The sequence below is a fragment of the Protomyctophum bolini genome (assembly GCF_963924005.1).
Source record: "Protomyctophum bolini genome assembly, chromosome: 3".
Lineage (NCBI taxonomy): Eukaryota > Metazoa > Chordata > Actinopteri > Myctophiformes > Myctophidae > Protomyctophum > Protomyctophum bolini.
In genome coordinates this window covers 49,247,655-49,268,576 of record NC_137864.1, presented here as the reverse complement: position 1 = coordinate 49,268,576, position 20,922 = coordinate 49,247,655, and the positions used below count along the sequence as shown (strand labels likewise).

Here is a 20,922-nt window from a genome sequence, read left to right as displayed (position 1 = left end):
TCTTTTCTACTCGGTCTGTGTCTCATAGGAGTTGGGCAGTTCAGAAACCTGTACACCAGTGACATTATCGTTAAGCAGATTATTTTTTAAACAAGGTTTACAAGATATTTATTTATCGTGAGAACGATGACTTCCATTTTCGCATTGCAACTTTTCAGGAATAGAAAGCTTGCAGTTTCTATTAGCTTGGATTCGCCATCGATGATGTCAAGAGAGGTTGAAAAGTGTCTTGTGCACACAATATGGGGTCTTTCGGTTCTGTGAGAGGAGACATTGTTACAGTATAATGGACAAACATAGTATACACGTAATCATTTAGGTAAAAGGTTAAACTTGGATAAACAATATCATAGCATAATCATGTTTAGTAAAATTGTATTGATCACATTATGCCATAACTAATTGGCCTTTATTTAAGATTAATGATTCAGACAATAATATGATTAACTGGGTATAATAAATGGATCTCTCAACCAACAAACCATCAAAATCCCCCTTTTCACATGGGTTTCCCACGTGACCACTCAGTCACAGTAATATTTGAAACATAATTTCTTCCTGGGCTTATTATGGGAGATTCCCCTTTTTAGATGGGTGGTGTGGTCATTGGCTACCCACGTGGGAGGCACGAGGTTGGATTCAGGTGGTCACACATTCATGTCGTACAGTCCTCCATGGCCAGGCCTCTAGCCGAGACAAGCCCAACAGCCAGCTAGGGCTTCTCAAGGGGACATTAATGTATGTATTTGGGACGAAAATCAATATTCTGTGGGATGCAGACGAGGCGAAGAGGATCAAACCCGTGGGCATGAAACCACTGCACGAGTTGTTAACCCATTCTGACCGGGAACCCATTCTGGTGTTAGCATCATGTTATGCTTTAGCTATTGAAAAATAGCAGATCTACAAGCTCATATCGCGCCACCGAGTGGCGCGCTACAAGCTTGTAGGTCTGCTATTTTAGAAAAATCGAAGAACGACTGACATTTTTAGAATCTGATCTCAGGTCAGAATGGGTTCATCAGACCAGTGTGTGTCCAGTGGAAACCTCGTATGAATCTGATCTCAGGTCAGAATGGGTTAGATATCACATTTACAGAAGGCTTAATAAAAGTTACCACCGGCAGTAGTGATCATCCTCCTCCGGATAGCACATCATTGCAAACATGCTGTTCTATTCGCTGCTAAACGCAGCAGAACAGGATGGAGAGCAGACATGCTGTACTCACCCAACTGTATCGGGGAAATAGCCCAATCCGCTACGAGCTTTGGAGGAGAAACTTGCCGTCTACTTTCCATAAACATTGCTTTGAGCTCTACAGAGTAGTTCATGTTATGATTCAATTATGATTAGGATTGTGATACTAAAGATAAGATAGTAATGTTAAACGGAACGAGCATTTCAATTAATAGTACACACTTTTAAAAGGGAGCCATTGTTCGTTAAAATCAAACGTTTTAATCGTTCACCTTTGGCATCCGAAAACAACTCATAATATTCCCAAATGCAAGAGGTTATGTTTTCCTTTCCTTTGACACTAAAGCAATGCTGGCATTAATTTCACATAGTTCCACTCCCATGCAGTGACCTGTAAAATACTTATTTAATCCAATAATTGTCCTTTATTATAACGTCTCAATAACGGTTCATTAGGTTCAACTCCTCTCAATTAAATGTCTCCTTGCCTGCACCTACACCTTCACGGCAAGAAAGCGCCTAGAGCCGGCGTCTCTTCCGGGTTTTTAACCAGCTGGTGGATGGAAATGACGCTCGCGAGCGGCTTCAACTTGTAGCGCCGGCAAAGCGCGCAATCATCATTTCCATCCTCAACCTGCTGTTTAAAAACCCGGAAGAGGTGCCTGCTCTTCTTGCTCTAGGCATTTTCTGATGCGAGGATGTGCTTGCGGACCCTTCTCTGCAAGCCACAGGGTCCAACTCTCGTCTCAAAATGCCTTCCGCTCTTCCTATTTGCCGTTAGTCTGCCAACACTCGTGCATGGTAATGCTTTACCGTGTATGATTGATACCAACACCCTCTTCTGTTCCTGCCGCCCGCAGGCCACGAGATCTTGAATCAGCGATTTTTAACCCATTCTGAACGGGAACCCATTTTGGTGTTTAGCATCATGTTATGCTTTAGCTATTGAAAAATAGCAGATCTACAAGCTCATAGCGCGCCACCGAGTGGCGCGCTACGAGCTTGTAGGTCTGCTATTTTTGAAAAATCGAAGAACGACTGACATTTTTTAGAATCTGATCTCAGGTCAGAATGGGTTCATCAGACCAGTGTGTGTCCATAGTGGAAACCTCGTATGAATCTGATCTCAGGTCAGAATGGGTTAATGGCCACGATTCACTACATGAAAGCAGAACAGATTGAACTGCCTCTATGCAGATATTCAGGGGGAACCGTTTGAGCAAAATGTCTCCGTTTGCTATGATCGCTGAATGAATTTAGGCAACCTGTTGCCAACTTGCTTAAATTGTAGTTGAAATTGTCGTTGTAGTTACGTATATGTTTTTCAAACGCAATACAGAGATGTGCATTATAAATGTATAAAGTTATTTTATATCATTGCATTGAACTATTCACTGAATTGGTTGGGGTCTAATTCAATATTATTGTCCAGTCCTGTGTCAGTTAATTGTATCAGCTAGCAGTACAGTACCAGGACATTGTGACGCAGTCACTATGAAAATATACATTTCTTCACAAAACGTAAAGTTTCTGATATCGTCTGTCTCATAAAGATGTCTCTCCATCATCCCTCAAATCCATACTGCCAATTTTCAACATAATGACCCCAGTGTCTAATAGATATGAATAATGTAATTATTTGTGTGACCTTTGTTTATTCTTTTCTTTCCCAGAGTTACCGGCGGAAGAAGGTGAGTTATTTTCTCTCTTATCTCTCATTTCTTCCTACTTATTGCACTAAATGTTTCTTTCTGTGGCTGTTATTTATATATGTATATATTTGTAGCCCCTTGTAGTGCTTTCTGTCTTTCTTTCTATGTTTCTTTTCCTTCTTTTTATTCTGTCCATCCTATGTGTTTACAGGGAAGTCACTTTGGTCGCTTGTCATGGAGCAGTTTGAGGATCTGTTGGTTCGCATCTTGCTGCTGGCGGCATGCATCTCCTTTGTAAGCACACGCACACACACACACACACACACACACACACACACACACACACACACACGTGCAGTCGTGCACACGCTGTCCACATGTACAGCCCACACACAGGTGTATATTTATCCTGTATGTTATATAGTACATTGAGATTCACACAAATGTCTGATATCTTCCTTCCTTAACATGTTTGCAGACCTTGGCATGGTTCGAAGAAGGAGAGGGCACCATCACAGCCTTTGTTGAACCCTTCGTCATTCTCCTCATCCTCATCGCCAATGCCATAGTAGGAGTATGGCAGGTCAGTGTGTGTGTGTTTACCAGGTATTTCTGTCCCAAGTGGGCATAGTACTGCCCTTCAAAGCCAAATGCCAAACGTATTTATGTATCCCATCCCAAAAGTCAAATTAGCCTATGAGATTTTGGGGGATAAACAATTACAGTACCTCAAGAACAGATATACAATTAGCGTAATATCACTTGTATGCCGATATCTCATTTGGCTGACTTTTAAACTCATGCTCAGTTAAAGTTTTGTTTGTAGTTCACATAAGGGAAAGGGCTAGAGCTAAGATTTGTAAGGTTTATGAAAAAATAAATACACACAATGTCACTATACCCTCAAAGGGCAGTGTGAGGAGTTGAAACTCCTTATCTGAAGAATGGAATGCTCATGGAGGACATAATATTCTCTTGAACTAGACCTTAGTGGCTCTTTAATTAACTTGACCGACTCGTTGTGGTTGTCCAAAATCTGCTATTTTGGGCTAAAGTTCCCCCCAGGATATGGATGTTGGGGTTCAGCTGGTTAAATAATCTAAATCTTTTTTATTTTTGCTAGCCAGCCACAGATGTATTTTTCTTTCTTTTTTTTTGTTCTTCTGTTGTCTGTACTAAGATGTCAGTCATCACGGTGCAAGTGGAGGCGAATGTCTTTTCTTCTTAACTCTCATTAATATTCCATCAGGACTGAGAGATTTTTTATATTATTTCTACAATTAGTAATATTAACTTATCATAAGAGATTCAGGTTGGGGTCAGTTACAATTACCAGAAAAAACAATAACAAACTGCTTGGGGGCAATTCAACTAATCGATTGAAATCTGAACCGTGAAAACCCTTTTATTTGGTGCTGTGAAGTCATCTCGTCCATTATTACAAAGTCATTAAGAATGATCGTTCCCTCTAATTAGCTAATGGATTGCAGCTTGTCGTCCCATTTGGATTGGTTCATTTGAAAATGAGTCAACCCGTGTGTGTGTGTGTGTGTGTGTCTGTCTGGCAGGAGCGTAATGCGGAGAACGCCATCGAGGCCCTGAAGGAGTATGAGCCAGAGATGGGCAAGGTCTACCGGCAGGACAAGAAGAGTGTCCAGAGAGTCCGGGCCCGAGACATTGTCCCCGGGGACATCGTGGAAGTGGCAGGTAATGAAAGACTTGGATGCTTAATTTATCCCACTAGCCCTTACCCGTTGTGAGATATTTTCCCCATCTTGTGGCCGCGGGGGGTACTGCACCCAGGCGCATTGCCCATAGGATCGTGTGGTGATGTAAAAACAATATTTGTACAGTAAATATGACAGTTGCGTCTGTAAAAAGTACCTAGCCGGTTTCTGGGAGCGTGCAGGTTTTTTTTGGCATGGAGAGATGTGTGCTAATAGTGTGGCTCGGTCGGAGATAGACCACAGACGGATAAACGGGGGTAAATGGCTGTTTTTATTCACTAATAAATTCATTATTAATCATTAATGTGTCAAATCGAAAAAAGGGCTCTGTTAAGACCTCCATATTCATATGGTCAATGCCTGTGTGAAAAGTGGGAGTGATTCGTGCAGTCAATGATGAGATAACGCGCTGTCAGTGACATTCAGACAGACAGACATTCAGACATTCGCTGAATTATAGTATGATGATGATGATGATGATGATTAAGACTGGAGGCCGATTCTACAAATGTCTTCTAAATCCTAACAGTTTTCTGAAAAACCTATATTTCGATGTCAGTGGGGCACAGACCTTCAACATGATATGTGCTAGACCTTACCCGTTCTGAATATAGGAACACCAGATGATGTACAGTGTGGGTAATGTAGCGGACTTATGTTTTTTCACCCTTTGAATGGGATTGCTTTGAAGAGCAAAAAGTGTGTTTTGAAGAAAAGTCAAAATGGCGGAAAATCTATCCTGACGCAAATGGGTGTCAGGATGGGCCTATATGGGGAGTTTGCGTCGTGACCTAAGGAATCCAGGGAAAGTGACATTTAGATTTTACGACCTACGGTTCAAGAGTTATAAGGCGAAATGCAAAGTAGGCTGTTCTAGCGCTACCATGAGGCTGGCTGTTTTCATTATTTATTACATTAATTTTAATAATTATTATGAAACTCCCCTCCAAGTGTTGTAACTGTAGCTCTGATGGTTTCTGAGAGAAAAATACTTGATGTGAGTTTTTGCATTTTCCCATGTAAGTGGATGGGTAATTTTAATGCCCTAATAAATTCATTATTAATCAATAATTTGTTAAAGTCAAAAAAGGGCTTCGTTAAGACCTCCGTAATATTACAGTCAATGCCTGTGTGAAAAGTCGGAGCGATTGGTGCAGGCAGTGAGGATTGATTGAAACCTTTATTTCAGGGGCATCCTATTGAGACCAGGGTCTCTTTTTCAATGGCGCCCTACCTGTATACAAACAAGAACATAATTTACAGCAATGATTTTACATATACATGACATGGACACAGAGTACACAAGATATAATACACAAACACATACTGTACACACGGAAAACAAAACCTTATAACCAAATATTTCAAAAAGCAGATGCATATGCCTTCCTCTAGTGTGAGGTCAGTTAACCCATTCTGAACGGGAACCCATTTTGGTGTTATAGCATCATGTTATGCTTTAGCTATTGAAAAATAGCAGATCTACAAGCTCATAGCGCGCCACCGAGTGGCGCGCTATGAGCTTGTAGGTCTGCTATTTTTGAAAAATTGAAGAACGATCTCAGGTCAGAATGGGTTAATCAGACCAGTGTGTGTCCACAGTGGAAACCTCGTATGAATCTGATCTCAGGTCAGAATGGGTTAAGAGTCTTTTAAAAATAGTAAATGAAACGAGGACATTCAACTTCAATTATGTCTTGACAATTATTCCATAAATGTGGAGCATACACCCTGAAGGCAGTATCTCCCAATTTAGTCGTTTTTGGTACCTTCAGCAAAAGCTTATCTTGTGATCTGGTACCATGCATAAACTGATGTATTGAGATCTAGCAGTTAATACAGAGGTAGTTTACCAAGTAGTGCTTTAGGAGCTATGACAGTGTTTCAGACAGACATTGAGTGAATAATTATAGTATGATTTGACCACCGACTTGACCCCATCTCAAAATGTTTTGTCCAGAGACACCCAGAAGCAAAGATTTTAAAGATGTTCACTTTCAAAGATATTATATATATTAAAAGATTTTTGAATATTCAATGCCTCGAGTCAGGGCGGCCGTACACCCATTGTCGGGAGGGAAGAATCAGACCCCAAATTGGGCCACTTATCCTCTAACCCATTCTGACCTGAGATCAGATCCATACGAGGTTTCCACTGGACACACACTGGTCTGATTAACCCATTCTGACCTGAGATCAGATTCTAAAAATGTCAATCGTTCTTCGATGTTTCAAAAATAGCAGACCTACAAGCTCGTAGCGCGCCACTCGGTGGCGCGCTATGAGCTTGTAGATCTGCTATTTTTCAATAGCTAAAGCATAACATGATGCTAACACCAAAAGGGGTTCCCGTTCAGAATGGGCTAGTCTTGGGCCAGCGGCAGCGCTACATATAGTCACCCTGGCCCAGATTGTCTGCTCGGGTTCATAAATAATCTGCAGATAATAAATGGCTATAATTAATCTGCAGATAATAATGGCTATTATACTGAACATTCCTAAAATAGGCTGATTGAGATGAGCAATATGTGGCATAGTGCAGGTGTTCTCAACCCGTGGGTCCCGACCCCTCGGGGGGGGGGGGTCGCCAAATTATTTAGGGGGGTCCCCAAATAATTTTCAAAAATGCAACTGAATGGCCGGAAAATGGAAATGAAGAGTTTACATATAGTACACAGTATACATGCATACACCTTCCCTAATGATTATATCTGGTTTCAGTATTTATTTATGGTGTATTGTCTCTATTATTAAGGTTATTGTAGCAGTCAATTTATATTGGGGGGTCGGGAGGGTGCGGGGCGGGGGTCCCGAGACATTGCCAAAGCATTTCCGGGGGTCCCCGGCCAAAAACGTTGAGAACCCCTGGCATAGTGCACTGGACCACAGTAAAGAATGCAACCCAGACACTCATGACTGAACCGGCCACATTAGGTTTGAGTTTGTGTGTAAACACGTGTCACAGCCAGGTGACTCTGGAGATGGAGCTCTTGAGGCGAGTCAAACGGTCACAGTGGAACACAGTCAGTGCACTCGAGTGCCCTGCATATACACAGCCGCTACTGGGAATGGAGATGTGAGGTTAATTTCAAACGAGAGCTGTATCCCTGCATTGCAGATACCTTGCAGCATTGTATGCATCCCTCTTCCGCAACACCTACATCCATGATGTGGAAGAAGGGAACAGAATATATAAGATCATATAACACTTAAACAGCCACACATCCTATATTATTATACATTATAAATCTATCTTTCTAGGTGATGTAGGTAGTCTTTTACTGTTCACTTGAATTGAATTCAAGTGAAAAGCAATGCAAATCTTATTGAAAATACTATCTCAGAAATCAGCATCTATAGATGGCTGTGTTCAATGTTTGGTGGTGTCGTCACAGGCAACGTTAATGTAACGCTGACTGTAATGCACCTCTGATGTCCGCTCCGCAGCAGGGCTCTGAGCGGCCGAGGTTGTTAGGAATCTAGAGCAGCGTTGTGTGTTTCCATCGGCCCGGTTGTTTAGACACCGTTGAAATAACATTGTCTTTGTTTAGTTCTCCCTGGCAGTAATCTGCATGCCGCCTCCTCTATCGGTTATCGTCATGGAAACCCAGTCAGTGGTGGAAAAAAGTATCAATACTGCACTATAGAAGTACTCTGTTAAAGTAAAAGGCCGGAATTCAAAATGTACTTGAGTAAAAGTACAAAAGTGTCTATCAAAATGTACTTAAAGTAGCCTACCAAACATAGAAAATACTCATTATGCAGAATGCCTCATTTCAGTTTTCAAATGTTTGAAAATCTTTTGAAAATAGCAGATCTACAAGCTTGCATTGTGATGCGGGGAGACATTATACAAAGTAGGGAGATACCTATGACATCACAAGTAGCACCAAAAAGTTGGGCTCAGACCACTGTACATAAAAACCCAAATATGATGAGAAAGCCTAATTGTTCAAAATTGGGTACCGGTATATACAAGACAAGACACATAGGTCATAAGGGATAACAAAAAAACACAAAAATGGGAAAAGGTGATTTTCATGTTGTAGGACATTTAATTTAATTTAACGACCTGACATGTTTGACATTTCCTTTTTTGGCCCCTGGTTACATGTAAGCTGTCCTTTATAGTGTCCTTACTGTCTATTTGTAGTGACATTTGAATTGTTAGAATGAGTCAAAGTCAATGCAAGCAGCTATTCTTTTTTCGGTGTGGCCTCTGTATGCACTGCATTCAAATGTTAACCTCGAGTCACCAGATTTTCCACCGTGGAGGAAGCCTGGTATTCGTTCTAAACCAAGTTGTGTGATCCGGTTTAGGTGGTTCTGGTTGGTGGGTTCCGGTTGGCGTTTGTGTTTTTGTTCCCCACATAATGCAAATCTTATTCTCGCTACTCGTACTACGAGTTGGAATAATTATTGTTTGGTATGTTCATCTTTTATTCTAAGAGAAACTAAACTTATACCAATTTGAAACCAGGGGAATGACACATGACACCATGAACCGGATTTGAACCCACGGGGTTGTGTGTACAGTACATGGTGCGGAGGGGAGGTCCTCTGGTAACATTGGGCGACTGAAATGAGTAACACTGGAGTGAGAAGCACTTTTCTGTGTGAAACACCAGCGTGTGGAGGTCGGCTATTTCCACTGATCAACATCAGTCCAGCTGGGACGCCTCAACTCAGCCACTCTTACACAGAAACATGTTAATTCAATCTCCTGAGAGAGTGTACCCGTAAGGGTCTGATTCTATCACTCAGAGTTACATTTACACTCCAGATCTTACTGCGTTATAGTAACTTGGCACTGCGCACACACACACACACACACACACACACACACACACACACACACACACACACACACCCACCCTTGGCCTAGTAATGGAAAAAAAAAGCTGAATCCTCCAGATACCCAATGCTATTTATATCCCCATATGGAAAGGAAATAGGGTTAGCTCTGATTCTCAGAGTTGAATGTGTCTTTCTGTCTCTGTGTATCTGCTCTCTGGCCAAATGTGTGTGCATTGTACTGTATGTGATTCATGCTCAATATTTGTGTGTATAATTTGTTCATTTGTGTGTGTGATCGATTTACAGTACTGTACTGTTCGTGTTTGTCTGTATATAATATGCATACCTGTGTGTACATTCTTTATGGGTCATGTGGTCAATTCAGGTGTGTTTGAGGGCCTACATGGGGGGGGGGGGGGGGTGCGCGTGTGCACGTGTGTGCGTGCGGTAAACGTTGTGGTCTGTAAGATCATGGGAACTCACTGACACGGCTCACAGTTGAAATGACAGTTTTGTTTTGTCAGGGTAACCAATGCAGTTCTATTTGATGATAAACTTTCATTTATTAATAATTATATTTCTGCGAAACTAAATCAATGGGTTCAAACGGATCCTGTTTTTTGAGAGTATATTTTGAGAGTCTCATAATGTTATATCTATCTAATCTAAACCATTTTAAACCCGCTCTATATAGCACAGAATAATGCTTAACCCATTTTGGGGCGGGAACCCCTTTTGGTGTTAAACATTAAGTTATAATTTAGCTATTGAAAAATAGCACATCTACAAGCTCACAGCGCGCCACCGAGTGGTGCGCTACGAGCTCGTAGGTCTGCTATTTTTGAAAAATCGTAAAATGTGGCGCAAATCTTTGAATATATATATTCTTTCAAATTGAATGTTTTTAACTCTGGTCTAAATGGGTTAAGCGCAATCCCGGTTTTGATGTGTTAAATCTGCTGAATCAGTCTTGATTCCAGGCAAAACGGACCTGTAAAATAAATGATACTGTCTGTACAGTACAGTGTATTCTCATGCTGTGCTGTCATCATCGTCCTCCCCTCCCCCTCAGTCGGTGATAAGGTACCTGCTGACATCAGGCTCACGTCCATCCGCTCCACCACCCTGCGTGTGGACCAGTCCATTCTGACGGGGGAGTCGGTCTCTGTGATCAAACACACTGACCCCGTGCCAGACCCCCGCGCCGTCAACCAGGACAAGAAGAACATGCTCTTCTCTGTGAGTCATCATAAGCGCGTGTGTGTGTGTGTGTGTGTGTGTGTGTGTGTGTGTGTGTGTGTGTGTGTGTGTGTGTGTGTGTACCAAATGTATAGTAGTAAGTATAGTAGAATGTCCTGGTCCTCACAAGAGAAATGGTTGTTTATTATTGACACACACATTGTCTCAATTAATTAAATTGAATTATTCCTGGGAAATGGTCACCGTAGACTCTTCCGTGCCTTTCACATACAGCCTCCTCAATGGAGTCTATTTGTTGTTTAGTGGATAAAGGGGTGGTTTGCTTTGACCAATCTCAGGGCACCAACATCTCAGTCTATTGTTTAGTGGATAAAGGGGTGGTTTGCTTTGACCAATCTCAGTCTATTGTTTAGTGGATAAAGGGGTGGTTTGCTTTGACCAATCTCAGTCTATTGTTTAGTGGATAAAGGGGTGGTTTGCTTTGACCAATCTCAGTCTATTGTTTAGTGGATAAAGGGGTGGTTTGCTTTGACCAATCTCAGTCTATTGTTACGTGGATAAAGGGGTGGTTTGCTTTGACCAATCTCAGGGCACCAACATCTCAGTCTATTGTTTAGTGGATAAAGGGGTGGTTTGCTTTGACCAATCTCAGGGCACCAACATCTCAGTCTATTGTTTAGTGGATAAAGGGGTGGTTTGCTTTGACCAATCTCAGGGCACCAACATCTCAGTCTATTGTTTAGTGGATAAAGGGGTGGTTTGCTTTGACCAATCTCAGGGCACCAACATCTCAGTCTATTGTTACGTGGATAAAGGGGTGGTTTGCTTTGACCAATCTCAGGGCACCAACATCTCAGTCTATTGTTTAGTGGATAAAGGGGTGGTTTGCTTTGACCAATCTCAGGGCACCAACATCTCAGTCTATTGTTTAGTGGATAAAGGGGTGGTTTGCTTTGACCAATCTCAGGGCACCAACATCTCAGTCTATTGTTTAGTGGATAAAGGGGTGGTTTGCTTTGACCAATCTCAGGGCACCAACATCTCAGTCTATTGTTAAGTGGATGAAGGGGTGGTTTGCTTTGACCAATCTCAGGGCACCAACATCTCAGTCTATTGTTTAGTGGATAAAGGGGTGGTTTGCGTTGACCAATCGCAGTCTATTGTTTAGTGGATAAAGGGGTGGTTTGCGTTGACCAATCGCAGTCTATTGTTTAGTGGATAAAGGGGTGGTTTGCTTTGACCAATCTCAGTCTATTGTTTAGTGGATAAAGGGGTGGTTTGCTTTGACCAATCTCAGTCTATTGTTTAGTGGATAAAGGGGTGGTTTGCTTTGACCAATCTCAGTCTATTGTTTAGTGGATAAAGGGGTGGTTTGCTTTGACCAATCTCAGTCTATTGTTTAGTGGATAAAGGGGTGGTTTGCTTTGACCAATCTCAGTCTGTTGTTTAGTGGATAAAGGGGTGGTTTGCTTTGACCAATCTCAGTCTATTGTTTAGTGGATAAAGGGGTGGTTTGCTTTGACCAATCTCAGTCTATTGTTTAGTGGATAAAGGGGTGGTTTGCTTTGACCAATCTCAGTCTATTGTTTAGTGGATAAAGGGGTGGTTTGCTTTGACCAATCTCAGTCTATTGTTTAGTGGATAAAGGGGTGGTTTGCTTTGACCAATCTCAGTCTATTGTTTAGTGGATAAAGGGGTGGTTTGCTTTGACCAATCTCAGTCTATTGTTTAGTGGATAAAGGGGTGGTTTGCTTTGACCAATCTCAGTCTGTTGTTTAGTGGATAAAGGGGTGGTTTGCTTTGACCAATCTCAGTCTATTGTTTAGTGGATAAAGGGGTGGTTTGCTTTGACCAATCTCAGGGCACCAACATCTCAGTCTATTGTTTAGTGGATAAAGGGGTGGTTTGCTTTGACCAATCTCAGGGCACCAACATCTCAGTCTATTGTTACGTGGATAAAGGGGTGGTTTGCTTTGACCAATCTCAGGGCACCAACATCTCAGTCTATTGTTACGTGGATAAAGGGGTGGTTTGCTTTGACCAATCACAGGGCACCAACATCTCAGTCTATTGTTACGTGGATAAAGGGGTGGTTTGCTTTGACCAATCACAGGGCACCAACATCGCAGCGGGACGGGCCATCGGGGTCGTGGTGGCGACGGGGGTGCAGACGGAGATCGGGAAGATCCGAGACGAGATGGCGGCCACGGACCCGGAGAGAACTCCCCTGCAGCAGAAACTGGACCAGTTTGGAGAACAACTCTCCAAGGTTAGCCTGCATGGGGCGGGGCCATAGGACTGCAATTCAATATCATCATTTAGAAAAAAAACACACCATCCGGGAACAGCCTTTATGTTTTATTAAAAACCATGTTTCGCCTGGTGATCAGTGTCACCTGGTTACTGTACCAGCACCTGGTTACTGTACCAGCACCTGGTTACTGTACACCTGGTTACTCCTGTTGTTTACCTCCTGTGAGCACCTGGTTACTGTTTACCACCTGGTTACTGTTTACCACCTGGTTACTTTACCAGCACCTGGTTACTGTTTACCACCTGGTTACTGTTTACCACCTGGTTACTGTTTACCACCTGGTTACTGTTTACCACCTGGTTACTGTTTTACCTCCTGTGAGCACCTGGTTACTCCTGTTGTTTACCTCCTGTGAGCACCCGTTTACTCCTGTTGTTCAATCATGATGATTTAAAACCTTTGCCTTGATTCAGATACATTGGCTAGTTAACTATCCGTAAATATCTGTTGTGGCGGTGTAACATACAGAAAAAAACCTATCTACAAGCTCAGTAGCTTGAGGATGACATGGTGCACAACCAAGAATAAATTCATCATAAGTCTGCCTCAACATCTAGATCTACAAGCGGCGCGTTGTGCGCTTGTAGATCTGTTTTCTCATTTTCCCTATAGTTTGGGTCCTGGGCAAACGTCTAATCTATCCTTTTGGTCTCAAGCTGTAAAGTGTGGGAGCCTCTGGATGTAGTACATGTGGCGCCGCTAAGCGGTCTCGTCTCTCAGGTGATCAGTGTCATCTGTGTGGCGGTCTGGGCTAACCGGCCCTGTCTCTCAGGTGATCAGTGTCATCTGTGTGGCGGTCTGGGCTAACCGGTCTTGTCTCTCAGGTGATCAGTGTCATCTGTGTGGCGGTCTGGGCTAACCGGTCCTGTCTCTCAGGTGATCAGTGTCATCTGTGTGGCGGTCTGGGCTAACCGGTCTGGTCTCTCAGGTGATCAGTGTCATCTGTGTGGCGGTCTGGGCTAACCGGTCCTGTCTCTCAGGTGATCAGTGTCATCTGTGTGGCGGTCTGGGCTAACCGGTCTGGTCTCTCAGGTGATCAGTGTCATCTGTGTGGCGGTCTGGGCTAACCGGTCTCGTCTCTCAGGTGATCAGTGTCATCTGTGTGGCGGTCTGGGCCATCAACGCTAACCGGTCTCGTCTCTCAGGTGATCAGTGTCATCTGTGTGGCGGTCTGGGCCATCAACGTGGGACACTTCAACGACCCGGTCCACGGAGGCAGCTGGCTGAGGGGCGCCGTTTACTACTTCAAGATCGCCGTGGCGTTGGCTGTGGCCGCCATACCAGAAGGTACCCTGTCTGTCTGTCTGTCTGTCTGTCTGTCTGTCTGTCTGTCTGTCTGTCTGTCTGTCTGTCTGTGGCCGCCATACCAGAAGGTACCCTGTCTGTCTGTCTGTCTGTCTGTCTGTCTGTCTGTCTGTCTGTGGCTGCCATACCAGAAGGTACCCTGTCTGTCCGTCTGTCTGTCTGTCTGTGGCTGCCATACCAGAAGGTACCCTGTCTGTCTGTCTGTCTGTCTGTCTGTCTCGTTTCGCCGTTTAGTTATAGGTACTGTATATAGTACCGTAAGTGACATTGCACTAATTGTCGTCCATGTATTCATGAGCTAATTGTTCCGAGGCCTGATTTGACTTTGAGACAAATGAATGGCTCATTGTCGACCACAAATGCAGTTACTGCATATAGGCTTTGTTCTACAAAATCGGGAGCTGCATCTGACCCAAACACCTGGCATCTAGTACCTACCTAATACAGTCAGTGATATATATTCCTGTACTGTATGTCTATATCTAGAAGAAAATAACAGATCTAAAAGCGATACAGATGTATATAAAGTGGTCTAATATATAAAGTGATCTAATATACATCTCATTGTCGCTGCCTCTCCTCCAGGCCTGCCGGCAGTCATCACCACCTGCCTGGCCCTGGGGACCAGACGCATGGCCCGCAAGAACGCCATCGTTCGGAGCCTGCCCTCCGTAGAGACCCTGGGCTGCACCTCCGTCATCTGCTCCGACAAGACAGGGACGCTCACCACCAACCAGATGTCTGTCTGCAGGGTAAGACACACTGACAGAGAGACAGGTGGAGGGTTATTAGGATGGAGAGAGAGAGAGAGAGACAGGTGTCTGTCTGTCTGCAGGGTAAGACACACTGACAGAGAGACAGGTGGAGGGTTATTAGGATGGAGAGAGAGAGAGAGACAGGTGTCTGTCTGTCTGCAGGGTAAGACACACTGACAGAGAGACAGGTGGAGGGTTATTAGGATGGAGAGAGAGAGAGAGACAGGTGTCTGTCTGCAGGGTAAGACACACTGACAGAGAGACAGGTGGAGGGTTATTAGGATGGAGAGAGAGAGACAGGTGTCTGTCTGCAGGGTAAGACACACTGACAGAGAGACAGGTGGAGGGTTATTGGGATGGAGAGAGAGAGAGAGAGAGAGAGAGACAGGTGTCTGTCTGTCTGCAGGGTAAGACACACTGACAGAGAGACAGGTGGAGGGTTATTAGGATGGAGAGAGAGAGAGAGACAGGTGTCTGTCTGTCTGCAGGGTAAGACACACTGACAGAGAGACAGGTGGAGGGTTATTGGGATGGAGAGAGAGAGAGAGAGACAGGTGTCTGTCTGTCTGCAGGGTAAGACACACTGACAGAGAGACAGGTGGAGGGTTATTAGGATGGAGAGAGAGAGACAGGTGTCTGTCTGTCTGCAGGGTAAGACACACTGACAGAGAGACAGGTGGAGGGTTATTAGGATGGAGAAAGAGAGAGAGAGACAGGTGTCTGTCTGTCTGCAGGGTAAGACACACTGACAGAGAGACAGGTGGAGGGTTATTAGGATGGAGAAAGAGAGAGAGAGAGACAGGTGTCTGTCTGTCTGCAGGGTAAGACACACTGACAGAGAGACAGGTGGAGGGTTATTAGGATGGAGAGAGAGAGAGAGAGACAGGTGTCTGTCTGCAGGGTAAGACACACTGACAGAGAGACAGGTGGAGGGTTATTAGGATGGAGAGAGAGAGAGAGAGACAGGTGTCTGTCTGTCTGCAGGGTAAGACACACTGACAGAGAGACAGGTGGAGGGTTATTAGGATGGAGAGAGAGACAGGTGTCTGTCTGCAGGGTAAGACAGATTGCCGCTATTTAACACTTTTACAAAAAGTATCGCTCACTGCACCTAACTAAACTGCAGAGTTTTGCTCTCAATATAATATTAAATGTGTCTGTGATGTGCTCCGTCACCTCAAACAGAGACACGGTGAAAGACGGAGGAGAAAGAAGCACTAACATCAAGTGAAACTTACTAAATTATAGTGGGATTTGCTTTTAAGTCTGAGTTTTAGTGTCAGTCTATGAATTATGGCATGCCTTCCCTCAACTACAGAATGGTTTTGTTAACAGTTTGCCTGAGTTGTTATGCTATAACAATGTCTGAAAATATGTGTGCACAAATGTCCTGGCTATTAGCAGCTGAATACAAGTTTGGTCTTTGTCAAGTATGCATCATCATAAATATACAATGGATGTAATATGATGTTATCTCGCAAAGTGCGGCGAAAATGGGCTCCATTGTCCATCCATTAGCTCTCTAAAAACTCAAACTCCTCCAGCTTCCAGGTTTCTCCAGTCCGGACCCCCGTCTCTCCATTATAATGACAAAACCCTATAGATTATTATTTTCAACAACTAAACGGTACTATACCTCAATAGCATGATCACGTCCCTTTAAGTACAGAGAGAATTGGAAGGAAGGAAGGGCGGGGGAGAGGGAGGGGTGGATGGTGATATAATGACGAATAAAATAAATATTGTCGGATGGTTGAGCAATAGAAGGAAATAGTTGTTTGATAGATGGAAGGAAGACAAGAGGACAAATTGGGAGGGTTGTTTGGAATGAAAGAAGAACTGAAATTGAACCTGTTACAGTCCAAACAGTGTACAGAATGGAACTTACTGTACGGGTCCATTTGGTTCCATGCTGTACACCTTTTTGGAGTTTAGCATAACACTTCTGTGTGGATTGTCATCTTCTAACAATATAACCGACTAATGAGTTAACAAGATACTGGCGTTTCTAACAACTGTCTGTATGTGCATGCACTCGTGCACGTATGTGTGTGTGTGTGTGTGTGTGTGTGTGTGTGTGTGTGTGTGTGTGTGTGTGTGTGTGTGTGTGCTCGGTAGATGTTTGTTGTGGACAGCGTGTCGGGCGACCGCTGCAGCTTGAGCGAGTTCACGGTGACCGGATCGACTTACGCCCCGGAAGGGGAAGTGTGAGTTGATTTTACCCTTTTATTAACCTTTGACCCCTCTTATTAACATACAGTAGACTCCAGAAATGACCAGCTATGCTATTATATTGTCAGCTTACATCTGCAATTGAATAGAAATGAGGCATTCCATCATTCATGTCCGTCGAGATTAAAGAGTATTAGAGCTTCTTCCATCAAACACTGATGGTCTTGGTGTATTTCATAAATGCAAAGGTTAAAGCCTCGATCTGCAAAACTGCTTGGCTGTAAGCTTTCTTCCATCATACAGGTAGTAGTTGGTGGAATGCATGTTTATATGCATGTAAAGTTTAAACGTGACGTCTTTTTCATTGGGTTTTATGAGCGGCCGAGTTTAGGCCTGCAAACCATCGATTGTTTTTGCACCAATTGTTCTATTGATTACTTTTTTGATATTGGATAATTGATTTATAATCAACTAAATTGATTAGTCGGATTAATCATGCATTCTTGTACTAGTGTCAAAAATAGCGTAAAGAACTGACCGACAAGCTTAAAACGCATTGCAATTCGACACATTGTGAGCTTGTAGATGAGCTATATTTGCTGTATTTAAAAAAGCAAAGAACTAATTGAAATCTTCCCACTTGAACTAATCGATCGGATCTGATTTGATTCGTTCAATTAACTGTTACACCCCTAGTCTGGTTCCATAACTTCCGTTGAAACCTACCTGCACATGCATGCCTTTGTGATGTCAGTCTGAAGTGGTCTGGCAAGGGATCCAAGATCTATACACGATATGGCTGTAAAGTGTATGATGAATCAATTAAAGTTCTGTCATCCCCTTATTGGTAGAGCTACAGGATCAAACTGATAAGCCAGGAAGTTCCTGGAGGCTGGACAACGCGTAGTCCAGTACTTCCTGATTTGTACTTCTTCCAGTAGTTATTTTCCAGGCCTCGTGTTGTGAGATTATGGGAGATAAAACTGGGACACAGAGAGGTTAGGTAACTTGTAAAAGTCTGCCATCTACTGGTGACATTAGGTCAAAAGTAATAGCACTATTTGGTGTATAGGCTTGATAAATATTGGTGTTGGCAAAGATTCTGTAGAAAAAAGAAACAATTATACAGAAGCTAGCTAGTCCATTGGTTAAGGCCGTTCATATTCACATCAATGATTATAATTATAACTATTAAACATATAGTTTAACAAATTGTCACTCAAGTAGATGGCATATAATAGTCTACACCACAACTATAATGAAGACAATGAATGGTGAACGATACAGTTACAGTGCTCAGTGTGAACAGCACTGTCTGTCGTTGTCAACTACAGCTTGTAATCATGGCCTTTCTATGCGTTTCCATTTCTGCAATGATGACCGTTTGCCGCAACTTGATAACTTAGCAATTTGGAGGATCGAATTAATGCAAACACATTTTTTTTCCTTGTATGACTTGAAATGTCTCGAACCCTCTCCGCTGGAGGTTGTGTCATCATCAAATACTGCCGAGTCCTTCATTGATTTGATCCTAACCTTCCTCCATCCTCAGCCTCAGCCTTTGTCCTTCAATCTACCAGTAAGACGCGCAAACGCGGGAAGCGAACGCAGCTGAGACCCTGCAGATCATGTCTGTCTGTCTGTGTGTCTGTCCCGCTGTTACTGTATATGTGGACCTGGCCCCTTTTGTGCCCATATATGGAGCTGAGTGATTGCTGATGCAACACACTCCATGTTTGGATAGCGGGACAGACACACAGACAGACAGACAGACACACACACACAGACAGACATGATCTGCTAGGTCTCATAGTAAGTGCTCACTGATTTCGCAATAATGAATAAAGACCTTTGTTATTTTACTAACTCTCAGAGTTAAATTAACATTGATTTTACAATTAATGAATTGGTGTCAATTTGGGGGTCCTTGACATGAAAAGGTTTGGGAACCACTGCCCTAGGGTGTATTTACAGTGGTGAAAAGATTCCCACATTCTCCATTAAGTGACTCAGGAGACGGAGAAGTGAGAGTGCTCACCGGGAATCTGAATGTTCCTGTTTCCATCCCAACTCATCCCAGCTCCCATGTCCTTGAGCAAGATGCAGAACCCCTAACATCTCCACAGGTTCTGTTCAATAGATTCAGAACCCCTAACATCTCCACAGGTTCTGTTCAATAGCTGCCACCGCTGCTCCTTAGTTAAGATGAGTAAATGTATTTGGCCAAATGAATATATAATAACCCCACACTAGAGGTTTTCATGGGAACACCAGAAAATGGCAGACAATGCCCGAGACCTGTACGGATCTGGGTCCATGTTCCATTCCATAAAAGATGTAGATAGGAAGATGGAGCCATTTCTTTTTATAACTATATAACTGTGATCACACACTAAGCACCTTTAATAATCTATGTATTCATTAAACCTTATGAGAAACAACAAAATGAGGACCAAAAGGTGTGTTTTTTTTTTTTTTAATCAGCTGTCCAAGCATGACACTACAGAAATGCAAAGCTTTGCGTCCAAGCTGATGGTCTCTCTATCTATTCCTCGCTGTCGGCCACAGAGGCACTCCTGTGCCTCAGACCTATTAATACATGGCTGAGTCACTGCTCCACACACACGGCGAGCCAGCAGCCATGTCTGCCAGGAGAGCAAGGTGGCAGCCGGGCAGGATCAACACAAACACTCAGTGTTCATCTGACTGCTTCTTTATAAAAAAAAGAGTATGCCATGCAGGTTGCGCTGCCTTGATTAATCCCCCCCCCCTTTAGCTAGCTTTAGCAGCTCATAGCGCTACGAGCTTGTAGGTCTGCTATTTTTGAAAAATCGAAAGAACCACTGACGTAGAAACATAGCGTTTTTCAGAAAACTGTCAGGATGTAGAAGACTAGAATCTGATCTCAGGTCAGAATGGGTTAAGACTTTGTCATCAATAGTATAATTTCCATAGAGCAGTGAGGTTCCTTGAGGCGGCTCCAGTCCACATGGGCCGTTGCAGGTTTGTAACTTGTGCACTCTCAAAGTTATGTGGGTCTTTGAAATTAAAAAGTTGAGAGCCACTGCCATAGTTTTTCATCTCTTTCTTTCCTTTTTCCCCAGCAGCAGAAGACACTGTAGGCAGCGCTTTTCCTTCATAAAAGGGGGCCTAGACCGCGAACATAATAAGACCACCTAAAAACCCCCTTCTCTGCCACTCTCCGTGTGTCACTCTGTCCGCTCTGTGTGTGTGTGTGTGTGTGTGTGTGTGTGTGTGTGTGTGTGTGTGTGTGTCCTGCAGCTACAAGGATGACGTGGTGGTGAAGGCCAGTCAGTACGAAGGCTTGGTGGAGCTGGCCTCCATCTGCGCCCTCTGCAACGACTCCTCTCTGGACTTCAACGAGGTGACGGGCAGCATGTCCACGCTTAACCACATAGACCCCATGGTCCTTATTAACATGTCCACGCTTAACCACATAGACCCTATGGTCCTTAACATGTCCACGCTTAACCACATAGACCCTATGGTCCTTATTAACATGTCCACGCTTAACCACATAGACCCTATGGTCCTTAACATGTCCACGCTTAACCACATAGACCCTATGGTCCTTATTAACATGTCCACGCTTAACCACATAGACCCTATGGTCCTTAACATGTCCACGCTTAACCACATAGACCCTATGGTCCTTATTAACATGTCCACGCTTAACCACATAGACCCTATGGTCCTTAACATGTCCACGCTTAACCACATAGACCCTATGGTCCTTATTAACATGTCCACGCTTAACCACATAGACCCTATGGTCCTTAAC

The 20,922-nt window shown here is 43.5% G+C and overlaps 1 protein-coding gene across 1 annotated transcript in view; it reads left to right on the top strand.

Annotated features, from left to right (window-relative positions):
• The window catches only part of LOC308313140 (sarcoplasmic/endoplasmic reticulum calcium ATPase 2), a 40,510-nt gene that overhangs the window by 3,763 nt on the left and 15,825 nt on the right, over positions 1-20,922 (top strand). The window contains exons 3-12 of the mRNA XM_080760075.1: positions 2,872-2,889; positions 3,062-3,144; positions 3,329-3,433; positions 4,419-4,557; positions 10,447-10,613; positions 12,688-12,843; positions 14,034-14,175; positions 14,779-14,945; positions 17,067-17,155; positions 20,403-20,505. Coding sequence (XP_080616201.1) covers positions 2,872-2,889; positions 3,062-3,144; positions 3,329-3,433; positions 4,419-4,557; positions 10,447-10,613; positions 12,688-12,843; positions 14,034-14,175; positions 14,779-14,945; positions 17,067-17,155; positions 20,403-20,505 — 1,169 coding nt within the window. The remainder of the gene's footprint in view (positions 1-2,871; positions 2,890-3,061; positions 3,145-3,328; positions 3,434-4,418; positions 4,558-10,446; positions 10,614-12,687; positions 12,844-14,033; positions 14,176-14,778; positions 14,946-17,066; positions 17,156-20,402; positions 20,506-20,922) is intronic.